The sequence below is a fragment of the Pantherophis guttatus genome, chromosome 3 (genome assembly GCF_059756535.1).
Source record: "Pantherophis guttatus breed Tessera chromosome 3, ASM5975653v1, whole genome shotgun sequence".
NCBI classification, from domain to species: domain Eukaryota; kingdom Metazoa; phylum Chordata; class Lepidosauria; order Squamata; family Colubridae; genus Pantherophis; species Pantherophis guttatus.
The window spans coordinates 86,228,819-86,245,897 of record NC_142065.1 but is presented as its reverse complement, the minus strand read 5'-3'; the positions used below and the strand labels follow the sequence as shown (position 1 = coordinate 86,245,897).

At 38.5% G+C, this 17,079-nt stretch overlaps 1 protein-coding gene across 1 annotated transcript in view; it reads right to left on the bottom strand.

Annotated features, from left to right (window-relative positions):
- ABCA4 (ATP binding cassette subfamily A member 4) overlaps positions 1-17,079 on the bottom strand; it is a 120,639-nt gene that overhangs the window by 91,398 nt on the left and 12,162 nt on the right. The window contains exons 3-6 of the mRNA XM_087890693.1: positions 14,159-14,300; positions 13,328-13,464; positions 11,538-11,665; positions 283-432 (exon numbers count right to left, since the gene is read on the bottom strand). Coding sequence (XP_087746819.1) covers positions 283-432; positions 11,538-11,665; positions 13,328-13,464; positions 14,159-14,300 — 557 coding nt within the window. The remainder of the gene's footprint in view (positions 1-282; positions 433-11,537; positions 11,666-13,327; positions 13,465-14,158; positions 14,301-17,079) is intronic.

Sequence of the window (17,079 nt, the reverse complement as noted above, 5' to 3'; positions counted from 1 at the left end):
CCCATCATTTTATTACGGTATCATCTAAGAATACCTCGGGAGGTCTCTGTGGAGCGCAGAGGCATTGTTGGAAATGCATGTTATATTGGAGGCCAGTGTTTTTGCAACATGCTAGCTTCCCAATTTTAATTTAAAAAATTAACACAATATTTTAAAATACACATAAAAAGAGTGCTTGGAAAGATGAGAAGATTGTGTGAGCAGGTACACGGTCACAAACTGCAACACAAGCAGGTGAGAGGAGATAGAAGTCCAATCAAGATACAATGTTCAACATTTTACCTGAGGGATTGCCTTTTTCCAAGAATCTGTCTGTCCAATCACATCTAGCAGATTGGCCATGCTGCAGATCCTGTCAGCCAAAGAGTATCGGCTGGCAGGGCCTAGAAGATGGGCTTTTTCTGCAGTGGCCCCTGCGCTATGAAACATCCTCTTTTGGGATAGAATGGTTCAACCCTGTTAGCCTTTCTTAAGGTCATAAAACCTGGCTATGTTCCTGAGTCTGGGGTGCTGAATGTGTTAAGGACTCAGTTTCCTGGCTGTATTGCTAACTGGCCAAGTATCTTGGCTACTACTGTATGTATATTTATTTTGGATGTTTCCATTGTTTTTATTCTTTTAAAATGTTTTTATTATTTTGATTGTAATGTATTTTTTTAATTGTAAGCTGCCCAGAGTCTTTGACTGGGTGGCTATAGAAATTGAAGAGAGAGAGGGAGGGAGGGAGGGGAGAGAGAGAGATCTTTTTCTCTCATCTTGAAGTAGATAATACTTTACTGGTAGTTTATTGCTCTAACTGACCCAGATTCACCTCCCTATGTGGGAGCAGTTAGTAAAATAATCATGCAATTTAAGTCAATGTGAAAAATGGAATCCTGTCCAATGCTGTTCATTTTTAACCTTATCAGAAACTAAGATTGTATCCTATGTCACATTTCTACAAGAATATAGAACATGTGGCCGAATAATACTGATATTATTATTTTCACTTCTGATAAAGAAATAAAACTTCACAATTTTGTCAGTAGAAACAGATGCTTGAGAGAAAATGACTAATGCTGTTACCACCAGAAGCTAGAATAGTACCTGTGTAACTGCCACAGTTGTCTTGTAGGCAAGTATTTTAGACTCCTATCATGAAATTAAGTTGCAACTAGGAAAAGATCCTTTTATTAGTTGGACGTGAGACAACCCGGAAATCCTAGGGCAGTAGACTGGATTAGGATGTCTTAAATACTTCCCAGAAGAAGTAAGGAATCACAATCCATATTGCTGCCAAGAAAATACTGGCACAATCAGGATGTGTTCAAGCAGTTGTAGAATTACTAGGTTATTTTAAGAATTTTTGTTTTGTGATTTGTAGATATTGTGGTACATTTCAAAATATTTTGTGGTACAAAAGTGGAAACAAAAGCATCAGTCTAAATACTATTCTATGGATATTCTTTATGGAACCAGGACCAATAGAGGATTTAATATTAAAAAACCCTTAGTGAAACAGAGTATTAACATTGATTTGATGAAAGAGATTACTAGTCATTAAATGTCATTTCTACAATAGAATTTTAAATGAAGCCCCGATTCAAAAATGTTCTTCTTAAACTATCCATCTGGTTTTCTTTACAGCCCAGCTTTTCCTATGAGTCAGAAACAGCTCCGTTATCTCTCTTGTAACCTGAAAGCAGCAGTTGGGAAATAAATTCCAGTAATTTTATCGGCGTGCCATTGTTCAGCAAGCACTTTTGAGAGGAGAAACAAAATATTTTCTCAGTTAGTTGGCCTCCAGATTAGGTTGAGCTTTTATGTGTGAGTGTGTGTCATTTCCTGCACTCCCAGGGTGCTTACGAGGTCAGCCCTTCAGCTGCATGCAGTTCTTTACAGAAGACTGAAACACTTGTAAACAGCATTGCTGGGACTATCCATTTTTTTCATAGTTTCCTTAGAACGACATTGGAAGAGGAAACAGGATATATTATTAGCTGTGGCAAAGAAGCATCAGAACATCCCATGACAATGGCAAAGTCTGTTCTGTGGAGGAGCCATGCATTTTGGCTTGACTGACTGCCACAATGTCCTACCTGTCAATGAATACTTCAGCTTCAACCACAACAATACATGAGCACATAATAGATACAAATTTATGGTAAACCGCGCCAAACTTGATTACAGAAAATACGGCTTCAGTAACATTAACGTTAATGCCTGAAATGCACTACCTGACTCCGTGGTTTCTTTCCCAAACCCCCAAAACTTTACCCTTAGACTGTCTACTGTCAACCTCACCCCGTTCCTAAGGGGTCTTTAAGGGGTGTGCATAAGCGCACCAGCATGCCTACTGTCCAGGGGTGGGTTCTACTTACCTTTACTACTGGTTCGCAACGGGATCTGCGCATGCGCAGATCACCGATGACGACATCCGGGGTGGTGGGCGGGGCCTCCCGCTGGTTTTACTACTGGTTCTTGCAAACCAGTCCGAACCGGGGGCAACCCACCATTGCTACCTTCCCTGTCCTAATATTCCCTTTTTTTCATATCTATTTCATGTATTCATAATTATGTTTATACTTATATCTGTTATCTACTGTTTCCCCGAAAATAAGACCCTGTCTTATATTTTTTTGAAGAAACTGCTGTATTTTGGGAAGGTTTGGAGGGCTAAGGAACTGCTTAGTGTGCTTCTCTGTAGTAGTGCCAATGTTGTGGAAGATATTGTCTATTCTGAACTATAATCTGTATTAATAGCAGATATGGGATTTTATTCTAACAAGAACTGATAAACACTCTTCGCTACAGTTAGTCCTTGACTTACAACCACGATTGAGCCCAAAATTTCTGTTGTTAAATCAGACATTTCTTAAGTGAGTTTTGCCCCATTATACAACCTTTCTTGCCCCAACTGTTAAGTGAATCACTACAGTTGATTAGTTAGTAACCCAGTTGTTAAGTGAATCTGACTTCCCCCTTAACTTTGCTTGTCAGAAGGTTGCAAAATGAGATCACATGACTTTGGGAGACAGTAATGGTCATAAATATGACTCAGTTGCCAAGCATCCAAATTTTGATCACATGATCGTGGGGATGCTGCAAAGGTCATAACCATGAAAAATGGTCATGTCATTTTTTTCAGTGCTGTTGTAGCTTTGAACAGTCACTAACTGAACTATTGTAAGTGGAGGACTACCTGTATTCAGATTCTGATATAGCACAGCACTTAAAGAGGTTTCTTTAAGGATAACTGAGACTAAATTCTTCATAAGAGAGAGATTGGATTTCAGTGAAACTGTCTTACATGCATCACTGTTTCAAAGATTTTCAAAATATATTTAAAGATGATCAGAGGGACTCAAACGGGTATTTTTTTCAAGGTGACTTAACCATGTACCTACTTGTATTGTTTTTTTAAACTGAGAAATCAAATGTTATTTACTGGACCAGTTTAGGCTGCTACTAACATTCATGCTACACAAACTCCCCCCCCCCCTTCTGCACAAATAAAAGAGCTACTAGGGAGTTTCCTACAGTCAGAATCCAATCAGCTGAACTGTTCAAAAAAAGTCACACAAACCATCTACAATTTGGGAAAAAAATAACTAACAGAGTGAAAAGCAGGCTCATTAATTCCATCTCCTGCTGGCCATAAATAACCACACACACTTCCCACTTCTGAGCATTATATAACAACAACTAAAAAGAAATATATATAAAGAGGAACTGTGCCATTTAGCCAGTGTCTTTCTCTTCTCCTCAGTAAGAAAGGCTTTAGTTCCACAGATCTGTTTCAGCAGACCTCAATTATTTGTACCACATTCCTTTCCCGGTTCCCCAGCCACACAAGAACCAATGCCTGAGTCACACACAAGTCAGCTATGAGGAGAAGATGGGCACAGAATAACCAGAGGCTGCAATTCTCTAGTAAAAGAATTAAAAAGAAGAAAACAAAATAGCTATTGTTTGGTGTGAATTCAAGACAGGAGATCTATCTTTCAAGGGCCACTCAATTCACCTGAAACAATGCCCCAGCAATGCCCTTTCACCTCTGCCCTGCTGACATGAAGAGCGGGGATTGTGAATTCTAGCATTTCTCCTACTGAAAAATTTGGGATCCATTCAGGGCCAGATCAAGGCGTTTTACTGCTTGAGCTGAAAGCACAATAGTGCCTCCTTTCCCATTCAATTGTCCATCTGGTTAGCTCTTCCATCATACCAAATGCCAACAGCTGGTTTATGAGAACTTTCAACACACACATAACTTTGTTCTCCAAGAGAAAGGAATGGTCTGGGCCATGATGTAATGGTATGTGGGAATGACCTTGGGAGACAGGGGGAAAAGCCACAGCCAGGGTAATGGTTGGATAGGGGACAACTTAACCCACAGCAGGAATGTGCGCATAGCAAACATCTCAGAAGGATGTTTCTTGGTTTGTAAAGGTAACTGGAAGAAATGTACCTTCTAACTTGCAAGATTCTATTAATAAAGTAGAACTAGTTCATCTGGGCACGCTTTCTGTCCGGTCTATCTCACAAGACTGACACAAAACTGGACTTAAAAAAATCTAGAAGACCATTAGACCCCAAAGTTAGTGTTTTATATATCTTCTTTTTCCTGCCACCTTTGAAGTCCTCTCAGTTTTTGCAGACCAAACCATGTTAACTCTAAGAATGGACAGTCAATAGGCATGTAGTGATTGGAATGCTTCTGCCCTCTGTTTAAGGAATGATCTGGTTCTGCTTGCATTCACAGTTCTGTTGAAAAACAGCAGCATACCAGAAATTTTTGTGGAAAAAAATATTTCCACAAAACAAAATGGAAACATTAAAGTTTCTAGTAGCTTCAATGCATCTGTGAAAGCAAACTTCTCAGAACCTCTTTACTCATGGGGAAAAATGGGCAGAAAATCCTGTTTCGTTGCTTTGCCTTTCATTCACCTTCATCCATTAAAGAAAACAAATTAAAAGAGTGGGAATAGAATCATTCCTGGCCCGGGAGAAGGTTTCTCCCCATCAAAACATCACTAAGGACTGACCAGAAATCTGGATGCAAAATTACAGACTGAAGCAGGTTTCAAAGCATCCTACTTTTAATTATGATTGTGTTCAGTGGTGGGATTCAAATAATTTAACAACCGGTTCTCTGCCCTAATGACCAAGTGGGTGGGCATGGCCATGGTGGGCATGGCCAGGGGGTGTGACAGGCAACATTCAGCCTCCTGCACCCCCCCTGGGAGCAAAAACAGGCCACGGGGCAGGAATGCACGCCACCCCCCCCGTGCCCCGTTTTGGGCCTAGTAGCCCTCCCTGCAGCCTCCTGGGAGCAAAAATGGGCTGCGGGGGGGGGGCTAAGCTGCACCCCCCCTGCACCCTATTTTGGACCTAGTAGGCCTCCCTGCACTTACTGGGAACCATAACGGGGCAAATGGGGACTCCTGGAAGGGAGGGGAGGGAAGGGGTGGGGCCAGCCAGCAATTTAACAACCGGTTCGCCTGAACCTGCTCAAACCGGCTGAATCCCACCACTGATTGTGTTATATTTGTTCTGAACAACTCATAGCCAAGGTGTGGCTAAAACAATTTCTGTGTTCCTCACTTAAAGCAGGTCATATTCTGTCAGATGTAAATGCCTTATTCCCTAATGTGTAAATAATGTATATATGGGATATCAGGGGTTAACTTATTCTTTGACTCTTAATGTATTCATAATTCACCACTCCCACTCTTGGCTCCACCCTTTGTATATATAAGGAGCCACCTTCACCATTTTCTTTGCTTCTATCTGTGAATATTCAGTGAATATAGAATGCCTATTATAATTAAAGAGAAATATATTTAAACCTCTAACTCTTATTATTATTATTGAGTCTGATCCTAAAAATATTGCAACAATCTGGTAGCAGAGGATGGTTAATTGACTCAATAAATACCTAAAAATGTCTAAGAAAGATAGGCCCAACACCAGGGCCTACAGCAAAGAAATAGAAACTGAACAAGAAATAACCAACGAATCCACAAACGCGATTTCGAGAGAATCCGAAGAATACACTACTGAAGAAGAAGAATTAATAAATGAAAATGATGACCAGGAGGAAATCGAAATAGAAAATAACGAACTCAGGTCAGAGATATTGAAGTTATTAAAAAGCCAGAAGAATGATGAAAGCCTCATCGCGAACCTCCAAGAAATGCTGAAGAACAGCGGAGCAGCGAGAGAGAAAAACATCGCTAAAGAGAAACTCAAAGACCAAAAAACTGTGAGTAATATGACTACAGAGAAAGTCGTTATGAAAAAGAAAAAATGTGATCCCGCGCGAAATTTTGAATGGCAGCCATCTTGTTTTCAACAAGCCTCCAAAGTGAACGAAGCAGAGCCAATCAAAATGCTCAGTTCAAAATTTCTGGCGCGAAAAACGTTATCAGACAACGAAAGTGAAAAGGAGGATTCAAACTCTTCGGAAGAGCCAGAATCAGAAAGTGAAGACGACTTAACGAAATCCCAAGTAAAGTCAGCAATGAAGACGCTTTTTGCTGCATTTGGGCCAAAATTAAAAATTTCCAAAGCGCCAACGAAGAAGCAAGCGAACAAGCCGATACTTCAAGACCTGCACGCTCCCATCCTGACTTCGAGAGCGACGACGCCCGAGCCCAGAGAGCCATGTCGATTCCGCCCCACACCGCAGACCGAAGCAAGTGCCAACGCACCCAAAAGAAAGAGAAGAGCAGTCGCCGCCATCAGAACTCCTAAGACCGAGCCAGAGACCGACTCGTCTGAAGAGGAGCGGAGCGAGCGAGCTACAATGGAGAGAACCTTCCACGACGACGCCAAAGAAGAAATGAACAACGCGCATGTGCGAAACTACGTAGACGGTCCGGAAAGACTTGAACTGGCCAGAGAACCGCGCAGACTCGTTGCGAGCATCCCCATGCCGTTTTGCAATTTCCTACACTTGCGAGACCACGGACTACCTCAGGTTGTAAGTAATGGACAAAATAATGTGGGAAACTTACCCAGTGACTTCCCAAAACTTAGGGTTGATGGCATTAATTTGCAAGAATGGTATCAACAACTCCAGGTTGTCTTTATGAAAGAAAATTTACTATTTTTTATCACTAGTCCCCCAAGAAGACCTTGGACTTTAAAAATAGATTGTTTACACCATAAAGCATTTTTCTTAATAATATCTAGCGTATCTCCTGCAATGTATCATAGCATCAAACCAAATCTAACTGTTTCAGAAATAATTCAATGCATGTTTAATTTGTTTCACAGCGATAGTGTAGCTACCACCACAAGAATGTCTAAGGACTTCTTTTCTTCCAGAGTAAAACCAGGGGTTTCCATAAGTGAACATTTAATATCTTTAAACAAAATAAGAGCTGAGCTGCATTTGAGGGGGGAAGTGATTTCAGATCAAACAATGAAAAGTGTTATTATCAATTCACTTGATTCATCATGGGATAGTTTTATGTCACACTTAGACACCATCAATCTAGGATATTTATCCATAGAAAGTCTATCTAACAAATTGATAGCAGAAGACAATTCAAGAAAAAATCGTTATAGCAATCACACAGAACACAAATCTTTTAGGAAGGTAGCTTTCCAAGAAAAACATAATGAAACTTTTAAATGCCACAATTGTGGGTCCAGGGAACACAATAGAAGAGATTGTCCCAAAATTTCAAAGGAAAGACATAGGTCAGAATATAGGAATAAATACAATTATAGACAGTCTTCCACAGATAGACATAAATATAGAAGCCCACCAAATTACAGAGAAAGTAGAGGGGGCAGAGAAAATTCAAAAGAGAGAAAATCTGGTTCACTGAATGGACTAAATAAACAAGACAGCACCAAAACGCAACAAAATGAGAACAATAATTGGCTTATTGATTCTGGGGCAACTAATCACACCACTAATAACAAAAATATATTATCTTCATTTACAGAAGATAAGTTTGTAATAAAGGTAGCTAATCAAGAAAAGGTTCAAGTATTAGGCAGAGGGAATGTGACCTTACCTGGTCTAGGAAAAATAGAGGGGGTATTGTTAATACCAGAAATACCTCATAACATACTAAGTGCCATAAAACTAAGCAGAGATTCTGACATCAATATAGTTTTCTCAAAGGGAAAAGCAACTTTAGAGAAGAATAAAACAAATGTAGGCACTGTGATGATTAAAGGAGGCCTACCCTATCTGATAACAAAAGAAAGATGGTTACATAACATTGATTCAAATATGGAAGATTGTATTGAGGCAGATGATGAAAATATTAGTAACAGTGACAATGATGAATGTAAAATATCTCATGATCACACAGATACACACAATGAGAAGAAACCAAAAATAGGTAAACCAATTCATGATGAGTGTGCTCACATCTTACATAGGAAGTTAGGACATGCAAGTTTTCCTGTAGTACAAAAAATGACTGAACACGCAGAAGGTGTCAAAATAAAAAATTGTGAAAATTATTTGGAATGCTCAGTATGTAAATCTACTAAACTAAAAACTAGTCCCAGGCCAAAAAAATCCACCAGATCAACTAACAAAATTTTTGACTTAGTACACATGGACTTAGTTGGCCCATTAACTCCATCAATCACTTATAGAAAACGTTACTTCCTAACAATAGTAGACGATTACAGTCGCTATGGTTTTGTTTACACATTAAAACACAAGGATGAAACCTTTCAAAAATTTAAGGAATTTTACAAACGCATAGAAACACAACATAATATCAGAATAAAACAAATTATGACAGATAGGGGATGTGAATTCATGTCTAAAGAATTCTCCCAATGGTTAAAGGATAGAGGAATGCTACATTACACGTCTAGTCCATTTTCTGCGTTCCAGAACGGGATTGCAGAGAGAAAGAATTCCACATTACAAACCATGATTAGGTGCACATTAGAGGATGCTGGTTTAGGCAAACAATTTTGGTCAGAAGCCTTACATTATTCAAATTACACTCAAAATAGAACCTGGTCCAGTATTGTGAATAAGACACCATATGAGGTGATGTATAATAGGAAACCAAAATTAGCACACATGCACATATTTGGGGTCACTGCAGACGTACACATACCTAAACAGTTGAGAAGAAAGGGAGAAAACGTATCCAGAAGACTAAGATTTATGGGATATGAAACTGGCACCAAAGGGTACAGATTCATTGATAATAATAACAAATTTATAGTTTCCAGACAGCTGTGTTCCATGAACAGGCCAATTGGTCTAAATTACATCTTAATGAAATATTTCCAAATAAATGCAAAGATACAAAATCTCGTGAGGAAGGGACAATAGAAAATCAAAATATCAACAAAAATAAAAACAAAACCAAAACATGGACAAATAGTCAACACAAAATAAAGACAGACACATTAACAAAAAAGGAAGCAAGATATTTGCATGACAACCATAGCAAACCTGAAAGAGCTATTAGGAACAACAGAAATCAAATACCAAATAAATACAGAGATTACATAATGCATATGGATGGTGAACAAATAACACCTAATACATATGAGGAAGTATTAAAACTCCCTCGTGAAGAAAAAGAAAAATGGGAACTAGCTATGAAAAAAGAGATGGAAAGTTTGCAAGGATTAAATGTATTCACACCTGCGATTGCACCTAAAGATAAAACAATTATTGGTACCAGGTGGATTTATAAAATTAAGAACCTAGAAGGAGGTAATACTCTATACAAAGCTAGATTGGTTGCACAAGGTTATGCACAAAAATATCCGGAGGACTATACTGACACGTACTCCCCCACAGTAAGAACAGAGAGTGTTAAAACAGCTCTAGTAGTAGCATCTGCACTCAATCTTGATGTATTTCAATATGACATACAGACTGCGTATCTACACGCAAAACTAGATAAGGAAATATATGTAAGAGCACCCCACAGTCAATACACTAATAAAAATGAAATTTGGCTATTGAACAAGAGTTTATACGGATTAAAGCAATCTGGCAAAAGATGGTACGATTGCTTGGTAAAAGTACTTAAGACCATGGATTTCAACGCTACCACTGCTGATAACTGTTTCTTTGTCAAAAAGAGTGATGATTACATTGAATTTGTATTGATTTATGTAGATGATATTTTATATATAGAAAAACACAAAGAGAGAAGAGAAATCTTTGTAAACAAGCTAAATGAACATTTCTCGTTGAAATCTCTAGGTAAAGTAAACAAATACCTTGGTGTACAAATTAACAAAACTAGAAGGGGATTCAAACTTACTCAGAAAGATAAGATTACTGAACTTCTAAACAAATGCAATTTAAACAATGCCAAACCCTGTGACACTCCTATGCAAACTGATTTCCTTAGAAATACTGATGAATCTTCCCCTGAATTCAAGGATAATACATTTTATAGATCAGTCATAGGTTCACTTCTTTATATATCTAATTGGACTAGGCCAGATATTGCATTACCACTCAATTTATTATCAAGGCACGTTAGCAAACCAACAATGTATCACTGGGAAGCTGTCAAAAGAATTTTAAGATATCTGAAAAGTACATTAGATTTTTGCCTAGTATTAGAACCTAGTGATAATAAAGAACCAAAACTTACATGTTACGCAGATGCGGATTGGGCTGGAGATATATCATGCAGAAAAAGTACTTCTGGTTATATTTTTCTATTAAATGACTGTCCAGTTTACTGGTACACTGGTAAACAAGAACTGGTAGCCACTTCAACCACAGAAGCGGAATATGTTTGTTTATCCAAAGCTGCAAATAACCTTGTATGGTTTAATGATTTAATTTCAGATGTTTGGAAAAAACCTGCTTTGCCTTTTGTTATGCATGAAGACAATAAAGCAGCCATTGAGATATCTAGATCCGATGCCATAGGACAAAGATCCAGGCATATAGATATAAAATTTAAGCATGTGAGACAATTGTCCCAAGATGGATTTATCAAAGCAGTGCATTGTGATACCTCTGAACAATTAGCTGACATATTGACGAAGCCTTTACCTTCTAAACAGCACAAATATTTAACTTCTAAATTGTATGTCTTATATTGTCCTGAATCTGAATGTAATTGGTGTTGTATAGCGAACCGGCATTTAGAGGGGGATTTGTCAGATGTAAATGCCTTATTCCCTAATGTGTAAATAATGTATATATGGGATATCAGGGGTTAACTTATTCTTTGACTCTTAATGTATTCATAATTCACCACTCCCACTCTTGGCTCCACCCTTTGTATATATAAGGAGCCACCTTCACCATTTTCTTTGCTTCTATCTGTGAATATTCAGTGAATATAGAATGCCTATTATAATTAAAGAGAAATATATTTAAACCTCTAACTCTTATTATTATTATTGAGTCTGATCCTAAAAATATTGCAACATATTCAATGAATTAGACTGTTGCCGAATTCTGTTCTAACTTCTATTTATTAGCAAAAATATTGTTGGACACAAAAAGTGGAAAAAGGCTGTAAATATCTGAACCCACACAACACAAAAGCTTCCCATTTTTCAGAAGCTCATCAACTCACTTGTTCAGGTCGCACTACGGCATTAATTAGGTGGTAGACCACAGTATCAGGAAGGCCTGCATCTTCAAGCAGAAACTTGGTTAAATTCTCTCTGTCTTTTAAGATATCCTGGATTCGTATTCCTCTTCCTAAGCGAAAAAAATAGTAAGAAAGCTTTTAAGCGTTGGTACAGCAAAATGTATTTTTAAGCAAACCACAAAGCCACACAAATTCACTTGCTCCTCAGCCCATTCCTACCTTTAGGGAAGATGAGGTTAATGTTACTGGGCTATCTAACAGGATTGTGAATTGTCTCAGGAATGTGAAACTATGCATGAGAAAATCTTTCAACTCTATTTTAAAAAACACTGTATAAATACAAAAAAGCGATTCGACCTACACCAGCATTATATACATAACAATGAAAAATCACAGCTGTGTATTGTTTAGCTGGTATTGACCTTCATATGCATTGAGTTCTTTCCAAGAACCTAGGATGTCATAATGTATTGCCATAGCATATGTGTGGATCCAAGCTGTGGGGCCTTTTGTAATTTACAGATGGAAATTTTGTGCAGATTTTCTAAGTGACAAGAAAGGTATCAAATGGGGCAACGTTCATTTAACAAACATCTCGCTTAGCAACACAACTTTGGGGCTCAACTATGGTCGTAGGTTGAAGACTACCTGCAATGGAACATTCCAGAGGTTTGGGAAACACTCTTCAAAAAGAATTGCCTTCATTTAACTGCAAGCAGCATTGAAGGCTTCAAGAACAATATCTGAATGCGAAATGACAGTTGTATTGCACATTACACAAGAGGCTTGGCATTTGGAACACACTTATTTATTTTTCTGCACACTGAAAAGAGTTGGCATGCTCAAAAGATGCAGACCCGAGATTTCAAAGGATGACCCAAAAGTTTCAAAGGCCTGGTGCTGTGAACTTCAAAGCTCAAGTGTTTTGTTGTTCCTGGTTACTGGGCTAGTGTGGGTGGGTTTCAGCCACTTAAGAATAAATAGTTTGTGGAATCTCTTTCTCCAGTTTATTTGCCCAAAGAAAGTTGCAGTCGCTTTAGATCCTGCCTTGTAGGGAGCCCCGAATCCTTCCAATTAGTTTCTCATGACCAAAGCTGGATTAATCATTATGCTAAATAAAGTAGATCTCTCATTAATCAAATGGAAGCGCCTGCTGTGGCTTAATTATTTGAAGTTTCCCTATGTTTGTTCCTTTGAATAATTTAACCACAATTCAAAACGCTGTACTGCTTAACCAGGGGGGGGGAAATGTCCTTAAACTCACATAGAAAGTGATGGCAGATAAGAATCGTTCTGTTTTCATCATTTACCAATAGCAATGGTGAATGATTGCTATCATAAATTAAATACTATGGACCAAGCAATTCTTATTCCTATAGTCCAGTATTTCCCCATGATTAAAGTTGACATTACGGGAAGTACCGCTTAATTCTGAGACCAAGCCCTGTTCTTCAGCCTTTGATTCCCTTTTAACCTAAAAGAGACAGTGGTTATAGGCAGCCTCACAGAGGGAGAAGTTTGGTTTTAAACAGGCCAAATTTAATTCTATACCCATGCATTTTTAGAAATCTTAGCGAAACCATGGGTTGTTTGTATGTTGGAGATATTTAAAATATTTTCTTTTTTTCCTTTTGATATGGATTCATTTGTTTTGTGGCCAGCAGTCAACATACCCAGTATGATTTTAATTCTCAAGGGAGTTTTCTCTTCTGTTTAATGTAATCCTTTGGTATTTGGGAGGGGGGAGGAAAGAAAACAGAATTGACAGTTACCTGTAATCTTTTCAGGGTTGGTCCTCATTTTTTCCATAAACTGGGTCATGGTTCGTAGCTCTTCCCAGAATCTACCCAAGTCTCTTTCATTGATTTCAAGCAATACCTCTTGAGCATCTTGATATACTCTTGCTAAACTGAAATGGACAATAGTAAAGTAAATGTTGCTTAAAGCTATCTTGTAGAAATCAGCCATTCTCAGTCTGCAGAGCACTGGGTGAATAAGACTAAGGTAAAGATTTGGTTCTGTTCCATATTTGCTTTTTGATCATTGATCATTCCTATTTATTTATTTATATTTCATCTTTCTAAACCACCCATCTCCCTCAGTCAGTTTGCTCTCTGTTTATAAATGGTGGCTTGTGCTATCAATGTTTGTGGGAGTATTCTTAGTGGTTAGATTATTGTTTGGTGCATTTCTTAACAAGAATGAAAAAGAGATGAAGAGAAGGTTAGCAGGAAGCAAATAGATAGAATAATGTCATTGTAAATGGTAAAAAAAAAAAAACCCAGCAAAATTAACACATTGAAATAGATGAAATGGTCATGCTAAAGTTTGGAAATCAATGAACAAAGTAATATTATTGGATATTATATATTTAAATAATATTTAGATGAAGAACAGATCTTACATGGATGTCAGACTTCTATCTAGAAAAGCAAGGATTAAAACTAAAATGCATGTAAGGTCTATCTTTGCTTTTATTCACTGACTTTTGTGGATCACAAAACTGGGTTATATGGTACATATTATTTAAAATATCAAAATCTGCCACATGTGAATCTTTTCTCCTCCTGCCTAAAAGACAAGGAGATCCTTTACTTACTTACATGGAATTATTATAGTTGGAGACGACACCTGGAGATTCTCCACGGGTGGGGCTTTTGAAACAGGGGTTGTTCGTGTTACAAAAGATTCCCTGCAACCATGGCAGAGTTCCTGCAGAAGGCATTGCTTTATTTGGAAAGTGACCTTCATATAAGAAACAGACACATGACATGAAACATTAGCATTGATAACCAAAGAGCCTTGGTAGTACAGTGGTTTAATGCACCCTGTTATTAACACAGCTGCCTGCAATTTCTGCAGGTTCGAATCTCCCCAGGCTCAAGGTTGACTCAGCCTTCCATCCTTTCTAAGGTAGGTTAAATGAGGACCCAGTTTGTGGGGGCAATAAGCTGACTTTGTATAAATATACAAAAGTATGAAGGCTATTGCTTAACGCATTGTAAGCCGCCCTGAGTCTCCGGAGAAGGGTGGCATATAAATCAAATTAAAAAAAAAAAAGCCACTTGCAGTGAAAATATTTTACTTATACAAACAATTTTTGTTTTGGGAGGGGTGATAAGATATAAACATATTCAATTTGACTTAAACTCAAACTTAAATTTGACTTAGATATCCGTGGCTTAACATTTCAGTTATGAAGAAGCTGAATACAGATCTATAAGTACGGTAATGTGCAAAATTGCTGATATAAGCTCACATGAGTAGAAATAGCTCAGCTTTTGGATGGGGTTGGAGTATTGACTGTTTTCCTCTTCTCTTAGAAGAGCCCAACAAGCAAATCCCCAGATGGGGATGAGTGTAGATGCTATTGAATAACTTTGTTTTTTTCAGGAAAAGATTACTCATTACCCATTTACCCATACCCCATGTCAGTGGTGGAATTTAAATTTTTTTACTACCAGTTCTGTGGGCATGGCTTGGTGGGCGTGGTGTGGCTTGGTGGGTGTGGCTTGGTGGGCGTGGCAGGAGAAGGATACTGCAAAATCTCCATTCCCAGCCCACTCCAGGGGAAAGATACTCCCAAATCTCCATTCCCAGCCCACTCCTGGGGGAAGAATATTGCAAAATCTTCATTCCCACCCCACTCTGGGGCCAGCCAGAGGTGGTATTTGCCAGTTCTCCGAACTACTCAAAATTTCCACTACTGGTTCTCCAGAACCTGTCAGAACCTGCTGAATAGCACCCCTGCCCCATGTAAACTTCAACATCCTGTGCGTGCATAGTGATTATCTCCCATTCAGGTAGACCTCGACTTACGACCACCACTGAGCCCAACATTTCTGTTGCTAAGCGAGATAATTCTTAGATGAATTTTGCCTCATTTTATGACTTTTCTTGCCACAGTTGTTAAATGAATCACCGCAATTGTTAAGTTAGCAACTTAACAATATTTGTTAAATGACTCTGGCTGCCCCATTGATTTTGCTTGTCAAAAGGTCACAAAACATGATCACATGATCCTGGAAGATAACAACTGTCATGAATATGACTCAATTGCCAAGCATCCGAATTTTGATCATGTGACCATGGGGATGCCGCAAGGGCCATAAGTGTGAAAAACAGTCATGTCATTTTTTTCTGTGACATTGTAACTTCAGACAGTCACTAAACAAATGGTTGTAAGTCAAGGACTACCTGTATTGGAGCTGCAAAAAAAAAAAAAAAATACAGGATACCATTAGACGGCATTAAAGAGATATTTAAATTCTTTGTTGTACTCTGGTGATCGTTTAATTTTAGAGCTTTGCAGTTCAGCTATGCTAATTCTAATTTGTAATCTCTTTAGACTGTATCATGTGGGGTCCTTGGTGTTCTCTGAGCATCATTGTTTCGTTGCAGGTGTTTCATTACCAAACTATGATGTAGTAACATCATCAAGACTATATCATTCACTCTTCTCTACTCCAACTGATAGCAGTTATGCAACCATGGATTGAGAAAAGTCTGTTTGATGCAAACATGCTGACATGTGTTCATTTCATCATCACTGCTGAGCAAATGGTTTTATTTCTTGTATTTTTTTTACTATAATAAGAGAACTTGACTGTACATACATGAAGGCATTCTATCATCTTTATTTATTTTTATTGGATTTATATGCAGAGTCCAAAAGGATATCCTCCAATTTTTCCTCAGAACAATAAATATGTGAATTAGATTGGACTGAGAGCAGTGGTGGGATTCAAAATATTTTACTACTGGTTCTGTGGGCATGGCTTGGTGGATGTGGCATGGCTTGATTGGTGTGGCTTGGTGGGCGTAGCAAGGGAAGGATACTGTAAAATCTCCATTCCCACCCCACTCCAGGGGAAGGATACTATAAAATCTCCATTCCCTCCCCAATCCAGAGGAAGGTTACTGCAGAATCCCCATTTCCTCCTGATCAGCTGGGACTTGGGAGGCAGAGAATAGATGGGGGCAGGGCCAGTCAGAATTTTTACTACCGGTTCTCCGAACCACTCAAAATTTCCGCTACCGGTTCTCCAGAACTGGTCAGAACCTGCTGAAACCCACCTCTGACTGAGAGATAGTAACTGTCCCAAAGTTATCCCATGAAGCTGGATTAGAACCCATATGTCCCTTACATTGGATCTCAGTTATTTTATTTTAATCGTTTTATCACCATAACAAGCCTGTGAGGAAGGCGGGGTTTTAACTGCAACAGAAGAATAGTAGTCTAATGTCTTTCCAGCAATTCTTTGTAACTGCTGCTTTTTCAGCTAAAATATTTTTTTCCCTTCAGTGTGTATTGGGAACACAAGGGCATGCATATACATCTATTAAGGAACTGGTGGTGGGTGGGATGATTTTTGGGGTTTCCATAACCTAGAGCAGCTGGAAGAAGGGCATTTCTGAAGCAATATAATTTTTGCACTCCTCTGTTTATCTGCTGAAGAAAGAGCACGGATTGAGACTTCTAGTTTTCTGTATCTTGTTCTCTGCATCGTGAGGAAAACAGAAG